The following is a 15,567-nucleotide window of genomic DNA, read 5'->3' as shown; positions in this document are numbered from 1 at the left end:
GACTGAGGTGTATATAAAAAAACGGTAAAATACTCGAGAAGGCCCCCACTATAATCTTTTGTGTGCAGCACTGTGGCCTGCCTTTTTTATTGCACAGTGGGATTTTTGTATGTTCATAGCTCGTTTCATATAAACATTGTGCATTGTTCCTTAATACTGTTACTGGACAGCGTGTAGAGCATGCTCACATAAATTGTAAGAAGTGATTTGAAATGTTATTATTCTTATTTTTCCTCCTTTTCTGAATATCTATGCCCGTTAACAAGTATCCATCGAACCAATGTTCCGTTACAATCCGGGAACACCGTGTATGTTGTAAGCCTGATTGGTCCCTCCTAGCGTGACCAATCTTCTGGAGGGGGATTTAATCGAATAATAAGCAATAATTCATTCGATTTTATTAAACCATTTTTGACCACACTGAAAGCACATTGTCAAGCATTCGCAACGTGTAATGCGGATTGCATACATTCAGGCGTAAATCCTACAGTGCCTAACAAATTTTGTCAGTGGGGGGCCTTCTCGAGTCTTTTACCCAAACGAGTTATGACCATTCAAAAATCCCACTGTGCAATAAAAATGACAGGCCACAGTGCTGCACACAAAAGATTCTAGGGGGCCTTCTCGAGTCTTTTACCCAGACTTTAACCAAAATAATTTCCTAACCGAACAGCCCGCAACAGTGGCGTTGAGAAGCACTGACCTCAACGTAATCAGCGTTGCGTGCGCAGCAAGCCGCGACATAAATAAAAGACGACGATCAACCTCCAATAAGCATTATCATCAAAACCGCGGCCTACTCATAACGCCGTTTGCTCCCGTTCGCCTAGTGAGATAACTTTTTGCACGGAAGAGTTTTGTTAGTTTCGACCGTGGTGTGTGGTACATTTTAGGGAATTCGGTGCGTATTCCACACTGCCAAGAGGATGGCCAGCAGCGAACTGATTGTAAATACCGGTTGTGGACCGGTTAAGGGTGCCAGCCGGACAGCACTCTACGGCACCGAATACGTCAGCTTTCAGGGTATACCGTACGCGAAGCCCCCGGTCGGGGAGCTACGGTTTAAGGTGAGAAAAAGTGGATTTTAAATTGAAACAAAAGATTACACGTTAATCTAGGAGATAACACGCGAGCATTACATGAATTACCTGTTAGAATGCAGTTTTTTTGCATTGGAAATTAACCGACGTTGTTGGAGAACCATCATATCGTTCGATGATTGCTATGATTGCAGCTTACTGGTAGCTGATTGAGTGCATTTGCCAAGCAATTGAACAAGTGTTTGAGCATGCTAAGGGGGTATGTCGATGATGTCATACCGACAATCAATGGTCAGCGTTTCTCAACGCAAAATTCTGTGGTCGTATATGTTTGGTTATTAATTATTTTTAATGAATTGCTTGCATCTTCCAGGATCCTTGTCCGCCGGAAAATTGGACCGACCTGTTGGATTGTACCCGGCAATCGGATCCTTGCTATCATTTTGATCGTCGCACGAATGCAATCGTCGGCAGCGAGGACAGTTTGAAGCTGAACGTTTTCACCAAGACGGTAAGTATTTGCTTATCTGACGTGCTATCTGACTTGCATGATAGCAAATAACGCTGTACCGTTCTAGATTAAACCATCCAAACCACTACCCGTCATGGTGTACATCTATGGGGGTGGATTCGTCGAGGGAACCAGTGGAACCGAACTCTATGGTCCGGATTACCTTATCGAGAAGGATATCGTACTGGTTACGTTAAATTATCGCGTCGGAGCGCTCGGGTTTCTTTGCTGCCAATCACCTGCCGCCGGTATTCCAGGAAATGCCGGTTTAAAGGATCAAAGACTCGCTCTCATCTGGGTGCGGGACAATATTGCACTGTTCGGTGGTGATCCAAATGCGGTTACCCTGTTCGGCCATAGTGCCGGTGGCGCTTCGGTGCAGTATCATACGATTGCGGAAGCATCGAAAAATTTGTTCCACCGTGCCATCATCATGTCGGGCAGTACGATGTGCAGCTGGGCACTTGCACCGCAACGGAACTGGATACAAAAGCTTGCCAAGACCATCGGTTGGCAGGGTGAGGTAGAGGATGAGGAAGAAGCGGCTCTGCAATTTTTGCGTACCGCATCGCCGGAAAGCATCGTGGACAATCAGGAGAAATTGTTCGGACCACAGGTATTTAGATGTTTATATATGCTAGAAGTCTTAACGCAAACTAACCAAACTGTTTGCCCGTCGCAGGAAATACAGGAAGGTTTGCTAACACCTTTCGCACCGACGATCGAACCCTACGAAAGCGATGTTTGCTTCATCCCCAGATCACCGTTGGAAATGTCCCGTACTGCGTGGGGCAATACTATCGATGTGATGATTGGCGGTACTTCCGAGGAAGGATTAATTCTACTCCCGAAGGTGAAACCGAAGCTTCCCGCAATGTTGCAAGATCCTCGACTGTTCATCGGCAATGTGCCCTACCATCTGAAGCTTAGTCTCGAGGAGAGGATGGCATTCGGGGAGCAGCTGAAGCAGCTGTACTATCCCGACTCCACTCCATCGTTGGACAATTTGGATGGGTTCGTTAACATGGCATCGGACCGTATCTTTTGGCATGATCTGCATCGAACCATACTGGCCCGTGCCAACTACGCGGAGAGCGCAAAAACGTTCGTTTATCGCTTCTGTGTTGATTCACCATTCTTTAACCATTATCGCATACATATGGTCGACCCGCAAGCACGTGGCACGTCCCACGCCGATGAGATTTCTTACCTGTTTTCGAACATCTTCGCAAAACCTCTGGAGCCGGACACGTTCGAGTACCGTGCCATTCACTACATGGTCGACATTTTCACCAATTTTGCCGCCAATGGCGATCCCAACTGTGCCAGTACTGCCAACCTATCGTGGACCAGAGTTCCAAAAACGGCACCACCGTACAACTGTTTGAATATCTCCAACGCAGGTGTCGAGGTTGTGGAGCTGCCGGAAGCAAAACGACTGCAACTGTGGGATTCTTTCTACGTGAATGATTCCCTTTTTTAGCATGCACGATATTTTTCCACTGTTTCCACATGAACAACAGCAATAAAAACTATATCAACCGTAGCCATGCTCGACTGCATGTATGAATCTTGAGAACTGTCAACAGCTGACTGGCGAAATGTCATAACAAACCAGACAAAATCAAAACAACACTGACTCATTGCGAATTTACACTCCACTATTTCGGATGGAAACGCTCTTTTTGTGATTTTGTTCTTTTTTAATCATAGTTCCTAATTCAATTAACATTCTTAGGAAACGAGTCTGTAGCGTGTGTTTCATGCACGATGGGAAACATTTTCGGAAAGACCAAAACAAAGCCCATCAGCAGGGTCACAGAACAGGACAAAGCAGTGCTGGTAAGACTGTTTCTGTATCAAGCGATAAGCATAAAGTTAACGCGTATTAATATTATTATTATTCTTATTCTAGCAACTGAAGCAACAACGCGACAAACTAAAGCAATATCAAAAACGTATTGAACTATCGCTTGAGAAAGATCGGGAACTGGCCAAGAAGTGTTTAGCCAATGGACGGAAGGAGTATGTATTTCCTGTGTTAGCACTTAACGATCTGTACTAACTACCTTTACCACCTTAAACCTTCAGACGTGCCAAAACACTGCTTAGGAAAAAGAAATATCAAGAGAAGTTGCTAAGCAATACCGATGCTCAGCTGGAAACGCTGGAAAAACTAGCCTCCGACATCGAGTTCGCCCAGGTCGAAGCACGGGTGGTCAGTGGACTGAAGGTGGGCAACGAAGCTCTCAAGAAAGTGAACGAAATCCTGTCGATCGACGAGGTGGAGCAAATACTGGACGAAACCAGGGAGAGCATTGAAAAGCAGCAGGAAATTGATGCGCTGCTCAACGGTGTACTCACCGAAGAGGACGAGGATGAGGTGTTGGCCGAGCTAGAGGATCTTATTGGCGCGGATCAGGCAAAGGAGGCGGAAACGGAAGATCTCCGGTTGCCCGACGTTCCGGATGATGAGCTCGTCAAGGAACGCAAGCGCAAGGAGAAGGGTAAGCAATGAGAAGATGGACTAGTGACATCAACCATACCAACAGGAATAACTTCTGTTTTGTATATCCACAGACACATCCGGATCTGGCAAAAAGGTTGCCTTGGAGGCATAATGCGTAGAAGGTCGAGTTATACATTGAGTTGGTGTCCGAGAACGATTGCCATCGGTTTGCGTATTGCAACGATTTGCGTATGCTTTATATACATATGCCTTTGTAAGTGTTTGAAGCATTTTTCTGCCACTGGTTGAAAAAACTGTGTAAATAAAATATATCTAACTATCGGAACTAACTTTTGTTTTGTACGTTTTATGCCTACCACGAGAAAGTTTTTTTTCTTTATTGTTATTTCTATTTTGTAGCTTGTTCCAATTATCAAACGCACTCGAGGACATAACTGAACAGCAAAAAATAATAAATCAAACGGATCTCGATAACAGCTTCATCTTTCATTTCAAATTTTTTGACAGCTCTCGTTATGCCGCTCTCTCGCTCTCGCTCGCTCTCTCGCGCAAACGTTTGACATTTCATTTTTGCTACGTGAATCGCCGACGTCAAGAGGAAGAAGAACAGGCAGAGTTGCTTTCATCGCGGCGCCCCGACAAGAGCGGTATATTTTCTTCTCCCTAATCCAATAATTGAAAAATCAAGAAAAGCAGCAAAAAGGCCGAGGAGCTGTTGAGCGCATTTGTGCTCGCCAAAAAGTGTTGTGTTCACGTTTCGGGTCCGCGTGTGGTGGGTACCCTGCTGTGTGCGCGGAAGCGACGGCGGCGAGTGTAGGGGTGAGTGAACGGAAAGTGCGTGAAAATTCTGCGACCCCACAAAAATAGGCAAAATTGTGCTATTCCTGCAAGATTAAAAAGTGCGGCGGCGTGTAGGGCTGCCGTCGGATTCGTGCCCCGTCCCGGCCCGTCTGCCTGTGCGTGTGTGTATGTGCGTATGCGCTTTCTCCGTTGCCAAAGTAATGTAGAAGGTACGCTGCCTGCTTGTGCTGCTGTTTCTGTGTGTGCAATCGATCTGAAGGAAACTTCGAGCGCGGTTAAGAAGATAAACCACACCACACACATCGCAAGATTGGGGCACTACTCGGAAGGTGCAAAATCTTTTGAGAAAAGATTCGTCCCGTTTTTTTTTGCATTCATTTCGCTTCTTATCCGACACTCTCACAGACTTGAAGGTAAAACCATGGTACGATGCTATGCTCACGCACTCGCAGGTTATCACAGTTATCTTCAGCATATTCCGCACAGGATGAACGGCTAAATACGTGATACTTCTCCTAGACGGCTAAAAGCATCGCGCGATTCCCGGAACCATGAAGCAGAAGGAGATGGCTAAGAGGGAGAAGAAGCAGAAGCTATTTTCTATCCTGCCTCCACGTGTCCCTCTGCTCTCTTCGATTTTCTCGCCTCGCGTGTCGGGCGTCTTGTGGAATCTGCGCGCTCCTGTCCCGGGTTTTCTTACCCTTTTTTTTTGCTTGCTCTGCTTTGCTTCGCCTTTTGAATGTGGTGTGTTGTGTACTTGTTTGTCAGCAGCGTTGTGTGAGTATGCTCTGCAAGTGCGTGCACACGAAGTTAGCGCGCGTGTATGTATGTGTGCGAAATAGGAAGGCCGAAAGGAGCCAAAAAGAAGCGTTGTGCACTGACTGTGCCTACTGTGAGATAAAGGTCGATCTTTCCTTGTGCTCTATGTACGGTTTTGTAAAACTAAAATCCAACGTTCCATCAGTTACCATGGACCGTGTACCGATGGAGGTCACATCCTTGCTGGGGGTGTGTGTTTACTTTTCCCACGCCCCATCAGCAGTCCTTGCGAGAGCGCGAACTAGCGGGAGCGAGAGCATATTTGACATGCGATTAGCATATTTACTACCAGCACAGGCTACGCATCTACGCATTTGTTGTAGCTCTACTGTTTCCTTCAGTTGCCATGAATGTTGCCTGGCCTCCTTGGATAGTCATTCTTAGTCGACGAGCAGCAAGCAATCAATCTGCATAACTGATCATTTTCTCTTCTCTCTTTCTCACCACAGACGCCGGAACAGAAAACGCGCACGAAAACATGGTTACTTCGCTGTGACGGATTGTGGTGCGTGATGATAATAATTGTCGGTCAAATGGCCCGAAACGTGTGCGAAGAAGGAATGAACGGAAACAATTAGTGAAGGACAACACACAACACAAGAACAAGGAAAGGACAAGTGCTGTAGTGTCCACCGCGTGCGCGCGCTTTTCTGTGCGTTTGTTTTTTGTGTATGCGTATGTGTGTGAGTGTGCGTTAGTTTGTGTGCGTGTATGTGTGTGTGTTTGCGGCTTAGAAGCCGGTTCCGGCAAAGCCGATAGCGAGACACCGGCACATTGTTGTTTGTTTGGCACAACAATCCAACACATAAGGCTGAAAGAAATATCGTCGCCAAAAGACCAGGACAGTATTCCGGGCGACCATAACAAAAACCAATCGTCTTCCTGACCTAATGCACCTCAGGAGACGGCTTTCCGCCAAGTAGAGGACACCACAGCAGCAGCATCAACAACACAATCGCCACCGTATCATAATTGTTGGCAGCTAAGAGGAACGCTACCAACCCGGACTTTATGCGCTGACCCTCGGTGGTTCTGAGAATGCCAATGTTGTCATACTTTCAAATGAACTTTCGCGCGTTTCTCGTACTGGCGTCGAAGATATGGACGTGTATCTGCTACATGTTCAACCGGCAGGTGCGGGCGGTAAGTGTTCAATAGATTGTTTTTTAATATTAAAACACAGACACAATTCTTTTTCGGCAAGTTTTTTTTTTATTTGCGTTCAGTAGCAGTAGCACACTAAAAAACACACAACCCACTTTTAAAACAACAAAAAAGCATATGGTGGGGTTGGTAAAATTTGCGGTCATAATTCGACGGTACTGAAAGTTGCGGCTTAGCTTGATTTTTAACACCTAGAGCGATGTTCTAACAAAGCTGTGCTTCAAACATTTTCCTTCTGAATCAAAAAAGATCATCGGACTCCGTTTGGGCAATAAACAAACCGCAATAGCAAGATGAGAACCGTCTGATGTATCTCGCTGTACTTTTATACACCCGCAGACACATGATACCAGCGTGCCTGCACGCGATACATAATTTTAGCACCGCAGCAAAAACAGGAAAATCTACCCGACAAACTTCTTTCCCTGTTGACTCGGCATCGAAAAATCGTGATCGCGAAACAAACATGTCAAAATACGCTCGGCTTGCTTGGTTGTTTTGCTGGTTGCCCACATGTGCTTCTGCTCTTCACGAAGATGCTCGGAACATCGTAAGATCAACAGCAATTCTTTGATCCACCATCCGAACCCTTGTACCATTTGCTCTTTGTTTTGATCTTATTTTCATTGGGAAGATTTTGTTTTGTTTATTTGAGCCAAAAGAAGATTAGAAGGGACAGAAGCGGCTTGAGATCGTTTGAAAAAGTGAAACTGATTATCAAGATTCTTCACCCGATGATAGCAATGGCTTTTGCCAAGGATCAACTGTTCCATCGCCTCGCCTTGAAATTGCTCCATGGATGTATATCGTCTTTTGTATCACGTCTGTCCAGTACATCTTCCTCATTTCATCAGATGGAGCCGCTATAGGCAAAATAGTCGGAAAAACTCCTGAGCATTATGTTCTCCTTGCTAAAGGACAAACAAAACATCGAATTGGGTCCTAGATCCTTAACACCTGGCGTTCTTGTTGGTTAAAAAAGTCATCAAAAACAGTTCTGTATCTTGCACCCAGGGGCCTGAGTGTCTGTGTCGAAACATTAAAGAATATCGCGGACAAGATCGCGTGAAGATAAGCACAGATTGTACACTTGAAGCAAATCTCACGTAGAACTTGCCACAGCATCGACCAGTATAATCTTTGGCAAACCTCAAAAGGAATTCCTTCTTACCCATACATAGGATGTCCAATACGGAGGATCACCAGATCGCTAACGTCTCGATATTGCGAAAGCAGCTTGCATACCAGTCCGTCTAACAATACATTTTTGACGTAGCATGTCCTCGATTCGTTTTGTCAGTTACAAGGATTTTTTTTTCTCCATAAACCGATGAATTGATTTATGATTATTCCAGTCTAAAAATGTGCAAAACTTAGCTTGCTGCTGTCATGTAAAGAGAAAAATGAAAAAGGCATAGAAGAACATTTATTTGAAAGTGTTTACTGGTTTCGATATTAATTTAAAAAATATACTAAAAATAATATCAATTTTAATCTTCTTACGCTCTTTATTGGTGTTGAGTGATACCAGCACAAACACTTTAATTAGCTTATCGTGTAATTTAATAACAAGCGTAGCTTTGATCGCTCCTCTCACTGTCGTTCATCTCGTTGGACTCATCAGAAAACATCCAACGCGGTGTAAGTTGATGTAATTAAAAATGCTCTTATCGCGTTACATACCTCACGATACACCTTCTCTCCTTCACCCGGAGGAGTACACGTCCCCCGATTGCGTTGATTGTTGTGGCAAATATATGTATGGACGATGCCCATACGCACCAAAACTTACCCCGTCATGCTGACTAATGTGTGACCTACACGGCATCAGGTCAGAGGCGTCGCCACAGCTGCTTGATAACTCGAACAAACCAGAACAAGCCTGCCAGTGCTCACCTTTAATTTGATAAATGATAAATTAAAATCCCCTAGAACCCCCCATTCCGGGATGGTGGATGGTACTTCGAAAGTGCATCGAGCACACAAATGCATCATGACGAAGGAAGGGGTCCGTGATTCGCTTAGCATGATTGACGTCCCGCATATCTGGCACAGCCGATATGGCTCGTCTCCATTATTTCGTGTCTAAAACATGGCAAAAACGCGGTTTGGATTGCGTTTGTGCCGCGTAGCGTTCAATGCCTGCTGCCACCATCGGCTAGATTTTGTTGAGTGATGGGCCCTAGCAGCTTCGATCGGAGTGCAGCACGATCGCACTGCAATCGCACTGCAGTTGGCGTTTTATGGTTGGTCCTGAATGGCCCGGAAAATGTGATGGATGTTTTTGATTGGAAAAATCCTATTTTCGTGTGTAGTAACCCCGTGGTTTTTGTCCATCAAAAAGAAATATTTTATATTAACCAAAGGTGTTTTGCAAATGATTAACGCTTGTTTCTACCGCGAATTTGTTCGATCCAGCATCGGTTAATCACTCGGTTCCGGTGCACAGGGTGCGAAACCAACGATTAAAAACGGTGCAACAGAGAAACCCGTAGTACCAACTGCAGAAGGACGGTACGACGATACTGGCGCATTTGAATTAAATTACCCCCTTAGCCAACTTCCAACAGCCGGGTGGTGGGTTATGCACTGGAGTGGCTGGGCAAACGAATTGCTGAAACCAATCGCTTATCCATTGACCCGCCGCCACCACGACGATTCCACTTGCACTTTAATTGCATCCGTCGCAATGTCCGCTTGGTGCGTGCGTGTGTGTGTGTATGTAGTCTGTGGTCACCGTACCGTACACACGTCCAACGTGGTGTGGACCATTGCGAATAGGTCACGGTACATACATCGCTACCACCATCAACTCCTCCACCCCATTACACAACGCGATTGCGTCGCGATCCCATTTCGATGTGTGTGCAATGAGTCGTTCTTCGATTACCGACTATTAAAAATGACAACGCGATCGGCGTGCGTCGTTTGAAAGCCAGACAAACTCGCGCCACCCTGATCCATCATCCACACCCTGGTCCCCATCGCCCTGGTACACCAGCAGCACGTGCATCTGTAGGGTGCCGCGACGATGTGAACACACTTCCCTACCATGCGTGTGTGTGTGCGTTGTCTCATCGCGGTTTATTTCCCGCTGTTTGTTTGTGACCGAGCTGCAAATCGAATGTATAAACAAACCGTTCGCGCCTCTAAGGTGCTTACTTACTAAATTGGTTTCCTTGACCGTGGGTCGTTCATTCATGATTCCACGGGGCTTATTCGAGAAGGGAAGACAATGTATACCTCGTTATGGTTGTTTTGGGGCAGTAGTCGTTCTAAATATATATAAATACTCTGCTTTTTGGATGTTCGGGAAAGGGGGTTTTGCCTGCCTGAACCCTTTATCTAGTCAATATGCTAATATATGCAGGGTATTACTAATTTGTTTTAATAACAGCTGAATATTGTTTTCTATTGTCGGTTAAATACCGACATTCGACACGTACACATTTACCCTAAAACCCGTAAAATAGTCACCAAAACCTCTCGGCAAGGGTATCATAATCGTGTGGCAGGGGAGCACTTGTCTGTAAGCCGTTCATTCAGTTAGTGCCAATATGATCTAATTTTAACCTTTGCTGAGTATGTCGTCTGTCCCTGGTCGTGGTTTGCTTTTTTTTTGTAAACTACTGACTCTCCGCTATACGGGGTAACTAACTCACGGAAGCCAGTAATGGGTGGCCGAAACCTCTTGAGATTGTAGAGCCCGAGCGAAGTAGAAGAGGAAAAATAAATACGATTTGTTTAACAACTACAAAGAGAGACTGAAGAAAACTATAATGAAGACAATCCCTAACTTAAGAAAAAGCGAGAACAGTTGTATCATTACTATTTGAACTGAATGATGATTTTAAGTAATCTGTAAGCTAAGGGTCATATAATTGGAAAGAGAGAGCTTTTGTTGTAAAGATGCAAAAACGTTGCGCTTGCAACTGCCCAATTTAGTTAATAGTTTTCCACAACAATCCACCTTCCAACAAGATAATGTCAGAAAAGAAGTCCTGTTCCTGGGGAAGAGCCAAATGGAAGTATTATACTATGCCACATCTACTTCAGGTCTTAATCAAGTTAAAAACATCTTAACCGATGTTATCGTTCCAGGAATCCTCATCTCCAAAAGCTTGTTGCTTGTCCATTGTTGAGATTGAAGAGGCCGTTTATTGTAACCTAAAGGAGAGCAAGTTTTAACTTGAATATTTACTTTTGTCCTATGCTATCTTCAAAACTTCGCTACATTTCGCAAAGGCAGAAGAATCAATTTGTACCCAGGAAGTTCCAACTTTCTACCGCTCTCGACTTTATTATTCCGCTGCACGTTACTCAGCGCATTTGAATTTTCTGTAAAATCCTTGTGTAATTGTACATTGATTAAAATAGAAGCATTAATCACCGGTATGTAAATGTATGCTCTGCAGTACATTTTAATAGGTTCTGGGAACGCCACTCACTCAATGTCCGCTTACAGATTCCTGTGACATATTCCGGTACTACATGAACAAACAATCGGGCCACGTGCTGCCGCTGTTACTGCTGCACCACATTATCATGCGGACAACGGTGTTTGCCGTAATTTAATGCTTCCTATGACTTGATTTACTTTTTACTTTGCCATGCTGAAGCTCCTTGTTGCCTTCTGCTTAGAGTGCATGCGCTCTTGTATAGGTTTCTTGAGTTGAGATCGAAATTACGACACATTAGTCATGTTCTGGCGGACGGGGTAGACGCGCTGTTCCTTTCAAACCATGCTACACCGAATGACCCTTTTTACCAACACACACACACACTCCACACCGCTCACTGTAAACGCCACCGCCACCACCACCACCTGCGAAATGATACGCTTTTATGATTTTCTCTTCAACGATAATTTTAACTACCTTAGTTTGTACAGCATCAACCGGTGAAATATCAGCTGTTTCCCCTGTCGCCGGTCTCGCGGCACCGGCTGAGTATGGTCCAGCGGAAGACGCTGGTGCTGGACCTGGACGAAACGCTCATTCACTCGCATCACGACGCGATGCCCCGCAACATGGTCAAACCGGGCACGCCCCACGACTTCACGGTCAAGGTGACGATCGACCGCCATCCGGTACGGTTTTTCGTCCACAAGCGGCCCCACGTCGACTACTTCCTGGACATTGTAAGTGCTCGAACGCATGCATGAGCCCTCACGCCCACCCGAGCGCTGTAATCTAATATCCTGCGGTGGTTCTCTATTTTCCCTGTTCCAAGGTGTCGCAATGGTACGATTTGGTCGTGTTTACCGCCAGCATGGAAATCTACGGTGCAGCCGTAGCCGATAAGCTAGACAACGGGCGCAACATCCTGCGACGACGCTACTACCGACAGCACTGTACGCCCGATTTCGGCTCGTACACCAAAGACCTGTCAGCGATATGCAGCGATCTTAATAGAGTATGGCGCAGCCAGAGAGCCACTTTATTGTTTGCTACATCGCTGCATTCTATTTCGTTGCAGATATTCATCATCGACAATTCGCCGGGTGCATACCGATGTTTCCCGAACAACGCAATACCGATCAAATCGTGGTTTTCCGATCCGATGGATATCTGCCTGCTGTCCCTGTTGCCACTGCTGGACGCGCTCCGGTTTACGAACGATGTGAGATCGGTGCTGTCCCGCAACCTACACCTACATCGTTTGTGGTAGCAGGTGAGCTCCGTTTTATTATAGGTTCTAGGGATTGTTTTTTTTTTCAAAGATAGTTATTAACAAGAATTCCAACAATTTTGTAGGGCACTTTTAAGGCACTGCCAGTTGAGAACCTATTACTCGAAATGTAATAGCATTTTGAAGTCAACTTATGCTGTGGTATCGAGAAGTGCCATTAAGTCCCTAACGTGTTGCAAATCTTTTAAAATCATCTGCAATGACATCTAGCTTAGTTTACCATTTCACCTAAAGAGCCGACCAAATCATCTCCAGGATTTTCATTTTATACCATTAAAATTAATGTTATATTTTTTAATTACAAATGTACAATACCACACAGCCCACTAATTGTTATCCCCCCTCGCTCGTTTTTCTTTGCAGAATTGGATCAACTTTTTATGGTGCGCTGTGAGACTTCTAAAATCTTACAAATACTTTTTTATTTTATTCTAGAATTATGATTACTTACCTCTAGAGTGAAGGTGGGTGGGCGTTGTTGTGCATTTTTTGCCTATGAACGAGTGGTACTGTGAATTTCGTTACACCCCAAACAGAACGGAACGGAACCATTGCAGGAAAAACGGGGTAGCAATTCAAAGGCAGGAGAAAGGTTTGCCATCTAACTTGCAAGCGTGAAACCGTTCACCATCCCACAATAACGTGCGAAGAAAGCGAGCAAAACAGAATCGCTGACATTGAACGCTTTAGAAGTTGTGAAAACAGTAACGAGAAGGAAGCGAGAATAGCGCAAACTGTGAAGACTAACCTGTTCGTTCGGTTACTCTTTGCAAAAGGAGGGTAAGGTAGGTTCCGGCAAACGGGGTATGATTCCTACTTGCAACAAAAATTAGCACTTGGTGATGTGTGATGATGATTGATCCCTCGCAGTCCGTGTGGGGGGAGTGCTATATGGCGCCAGTGCGCCAAATCTCTTGTTATTATTTTATCCCTCTATAACAACTACCGCATAGTTCACGACTGATGCGAACCATCGATGCGAAAGCGGCATAAAATAGGTTGAAACATTTTTCATCTTTTTTTCTCACCATTTGTGTAGCGAAACTTAAAACCGCATTCTAACGCGGTTGATAATTAGGTGTTTTGCTCGCAAATTTATTGTTTTTTTTTTGCTTTGAAAATATTGTCTTGTGTAAAATAGTAGTGTTTATGGGATTTATACATCAATGCGTCTTCTTTTTTTGCTTTATCATTATGTACGAGGCTGCTCTCCGTTCACAATCGATTAAAATATTACGTTACAACGTTTTTGTTTTGTGTGTTTTTGGTGTGAATAAAAACGGAGAACTAAAATTCGGTTCCGTTTCCGAACATGCGTGGGGTTTGTGGTAGAAATGTGTGTGTGTGTACACACACAAACGTATTATTGAGGCTTGAGGTTGCATCGAACGCGGATCGTTCTTCAATCAGGAAGTATGGTTAATTTTCTACGAAAGTTAGCACTTATTTTATCAGCCTTTACCACCAGCCAACCCAGACAAAGGAGGGAAAGAGAGAAATCATATTCTCTTGCTTTTGTTAAATTTGTAAGCCAGAGTTGTCGAAATGTTGTTTTGTCTATGCGACATACAAATCCTATGTTTATTGCGCCATCGGAACGACACAGTAGTAATTAAGATTAGCGACCCAAGCGAAGAGAGACACTCGCAACGAATTCAAACCAAGCATCGATGGCACATGCGATGGTCCAAAAGATGGGATGGGACAGAAAGACCTGGTGTACCTCATACGCTAAGAACGCTAGCACGATCCTCGAGTACACACGGGCTTCGGATCCGTGGAAAACTAGCTAGTTTCGTTTGCTCAATCACTCTCAGCAATAGGGTGCTCCCCGGATAAATAGTTGTCGGTCCGTTGTTTATGTAGGTTACGTTGCCACGGTGTATTATTGCGGCCCACAGACAAGTGAACTCACTATACAATTGATTTGTTGGATTGTAGTTTCTTCTTTACAGTTTTTTTTTATTTCGCGGGGTAAAATTTCTTCCATCTGTGACATGTTCTATTGGATTGCGACCAATCAGCAGCACATTAAAAATTTGCATAAAAGACATCGAGATCGAGCTACAATTTGGTCAAGACGGAAAAGAATCACGTTGCCCCCATTACTTACAACCACACGACACAGAGAAGGAACATGTTAAAAGTGGTGAGGAGTAAACAAATAATAATATTTACGTAAGCAAACGCGACAACACTCACACACATAGAAACACGGTACAAATGAAGTAAGCAAAATAATAATATCATGACGTAAGTTGCTGGCGAAATAATGATGATGATGCTGCAAACATAAATCTAATGTAAGCAATTTAAGTAACAAAAAAAAACTAAAACTCAATGCGCAATCCAAAGAGAACGTGCAGGAGAACAAACGCAAGCCGATTGCGAAGGAGCAAAACTTGCATGCAGGGTTTCTCAGACCAGTTCAACATTGTAACGCAATATCCGTCAACCAGCATATATTAAAAGCCAGGCTACATGATGCGAGATGTCAAAAAGATTTCACTTTAAAGGGGGGGATTGGCGAAATTTTTACGTCCAAAAACATCTCTCTATCTATCTCTCTCTTCAACCGAAAACTACCATGGCAACGCATGGCAACGGAGAGAGAGGACTCGAGAGAAACGAAATCTATCCGAGATTTCAGCTCGAGGAGGCGAGATCTTTTTGACGTATAGATTTCACATATTCACCCCCCTCTTTTTAGCGAAATCTTTTTGACATATTGCATCATGTAGCCTGGCTTTAATGCTTTTGCTATTCCATAAAGCATTCTTCTGTTTCTTGTTCTTTGGCACCACAACCTCGAAAGGACTCGGGGTCAACCATTTCTTTCTTCGACATCTTTCCCCCCTAGCTGGATAGGCACACAGTCTTGCGTGTAGAGAGGCGGCCTAGATGGGATTCGATCTCTCCGGTCTTGGATCGGTCACTGGATACTACCCCAAATTGATAAGAATCAATCGAAATGATACGGGAATTATTAGTGCGAAACCAAGTAATACAAACAGCATATAAACATTGTGTTAAAAATAGATCCGTCAACTAGGCATTTTCCATTGTCGAGT

At 44.4% G+C, this 15,567-nt stretch overlaps 3 protein-coding genes across 14 annotated transcripts; all 3 read left to right on the top strand.

The window, feature by feature from the left end:
- The first annotated feature begins 742 nt into the window (after positions 1-742).
- On the top strand, positions 743-3,097 carry LOC118511284 (esterase B1-like). Its single transcript, XM_036054190.1, has 4 exons — positions 743-1,067; positions 1,414-1,551; positions 1,619-2,167; positions 2,234-3,097. Exons 1-4 carry the CDS (start codon positions 927-929, stop codon positions 3,032-3,034), a joined length of 1,629 nt encoding a protein of 542 aa, XP_035910083.1. The 5' UTR covers positions 743-926; the 3' UTR covers positions 3,035-3,097.
- A 65-nt stretch (positions 3,098-3,162) lies between these two features.
- LOC118511286 (charged multivesicular body protein 6-A) lies at positions 3,163-4,350 on the top strand. Its single transcript, XM_036054191.1, has 4 exons — positions 3,163-3,393; positions 3,467-3,576; positions 3,643-4,058; positions 4,132-4,350. The coding sequence occupies exons 1-4, from the start codon at positions 3,322-3,324 to the stop codon at positions 4,170-4,172; spliced, it is 639 nt and encodes a 212-aa protein (XP_035910084.1). The 5' UTR covers positions 3,163-3,321; the 3' UTR covers positions 4,173-4,350.
- Positions 4,351-4,556: 206 nt separating this feature from the next.
- Positions 4,557-14,759, top strand: LOC118511283 (CTD nuclear envelope phosphatase 1 homolog). 12 transcript variants are annotated; one of them, XM_036054178.1, is made up of 6 exons: positions 4,557-4,668; positions 6,091-6,784; positions 11,688-11,945; positions 12,038-12,220; positions 12,284-12,478; positions 12,860-13,792. In XM_036054178.1, the coding sequence occupies exons 2-5, from the start codon at positions 6,680-6,682 to the stop codon at positions 12,473-12,475; spliced, it is 738 nt and encodes a 245-aa protein (XP_035910071.1). In that variant the 5' UTR covers positions 4,557-4,668; positions 6,091-6,679; the 3' UTR covers positions 12,476-12,478; positions 12,860-13,792. The 12 variants fall into 12 exon arrangements, with proteins under 12 accessions (XP_035910071.1, XP_035910082.1, XP_035910077.1 ...); XM_036054189.1 differs by having other exon boundaries at positions 4,583-4,668; positions 11,697-11,945; positions 12,860-13,807; XM_036054184.1 differs by having other exon boundaries at positions 4,587-4,855.
- The last annotated feature ends 808 nt before the right edge of the window (positions 14,760-15,567 follow it).

The sequence above is a fragment of the Anopheles stephensi genome, chromosome 3 (genome assembly GCF_013141755.1).
Source record: "Anopheles stephensi strain Indian chromosome 3, UCI_ANSTEP_V1.0, whole genome shotgun sequence".
Lineage (NCBI taxonomy): Eukaryota > Metazoa > Arthropoda > Insecta > Diptera > Culicidae > Anopheles > Anopheles stephensi.
Note: the sequence above shows the minus strand (reverse complement) of the source record. Positions and strands in the feature narration are given on the sequence as shown.

What these genes read in the sequence shown, in the direction of transcription:
- LOC118511284 (XM_036054190.1), top strand. Translation starts at nt 927, where the DNA reads ATGGCCAGCAGCGAACTGATTGTAAATACCGGTTGTGGACCGGTTAAG. An exon ending in TCGGGGAGCTACGGTTTAAG is followed by an intron (nt 1,068 to 1,413) that starts GTGAGAAAAAGT and finishes TGCATCTTCCAG; the next exon opens with GATCCTTGTCCGCCGGAAAA. An exon ending in AGAAATTGTTCGGACCACAG is followed by an intron (nt 2,168 to 2,233) that starts GTATTTAGATGT and finishes TGCCCGTCGCAG; the next exon opens with GAAATACAGGAAGGTTTGCT.
- LOC118511286 (XM_036054191.1), top strand. Translation starts at nt 3,322, where the DNA reads ATGGGAAACATTTTCGGAAAGACCAAAACAAAGCCCATCAGCAGGGTC. An exon ending in AACAGGACAAAGCAGTGCTG is followed by an intron (nt 3,394 to 3,466) that starts GTAAGACTGTTT and finishes TTCTTATTCTAG; the next exon opens with CAACTGAAGCAACAACGCGA. An exon ending in TTAGCCAATGGACGGAAGGA is followed by an intron (nt 3,577 to 3,642) that starts GTATGTATTTCC and finishes TTAAACCTTCAG; the next exon opens with ACGTGCCAAAACACTGCTTA.
- LOC118511283 (XM_036054181.1), top strand. Translation starts at nt 6,680, where the DNA reads ATGCCAATGTTGTCATACTTTCAAATGAACTTTCGCGCGTTTCTCGTA. An exon ending in TCAACCGGCAGGTGCGGGCG is followed by an intron (nt 6,785 to 11,687) that starts GTAAGTGTTCAA and finishes TAACTACCTTAG; the next exon opens with TTTGTACAGCATCAACCGGT. An exon ending in TCGACTACTTCCTGGACATT is followed by an intron (nt 11,946 to 12,037) that starts GTAAGTGCTCGA and finishes CCCTGTTCCAAG; the next exon opens with GTGTCGCAATGGTACGATTT.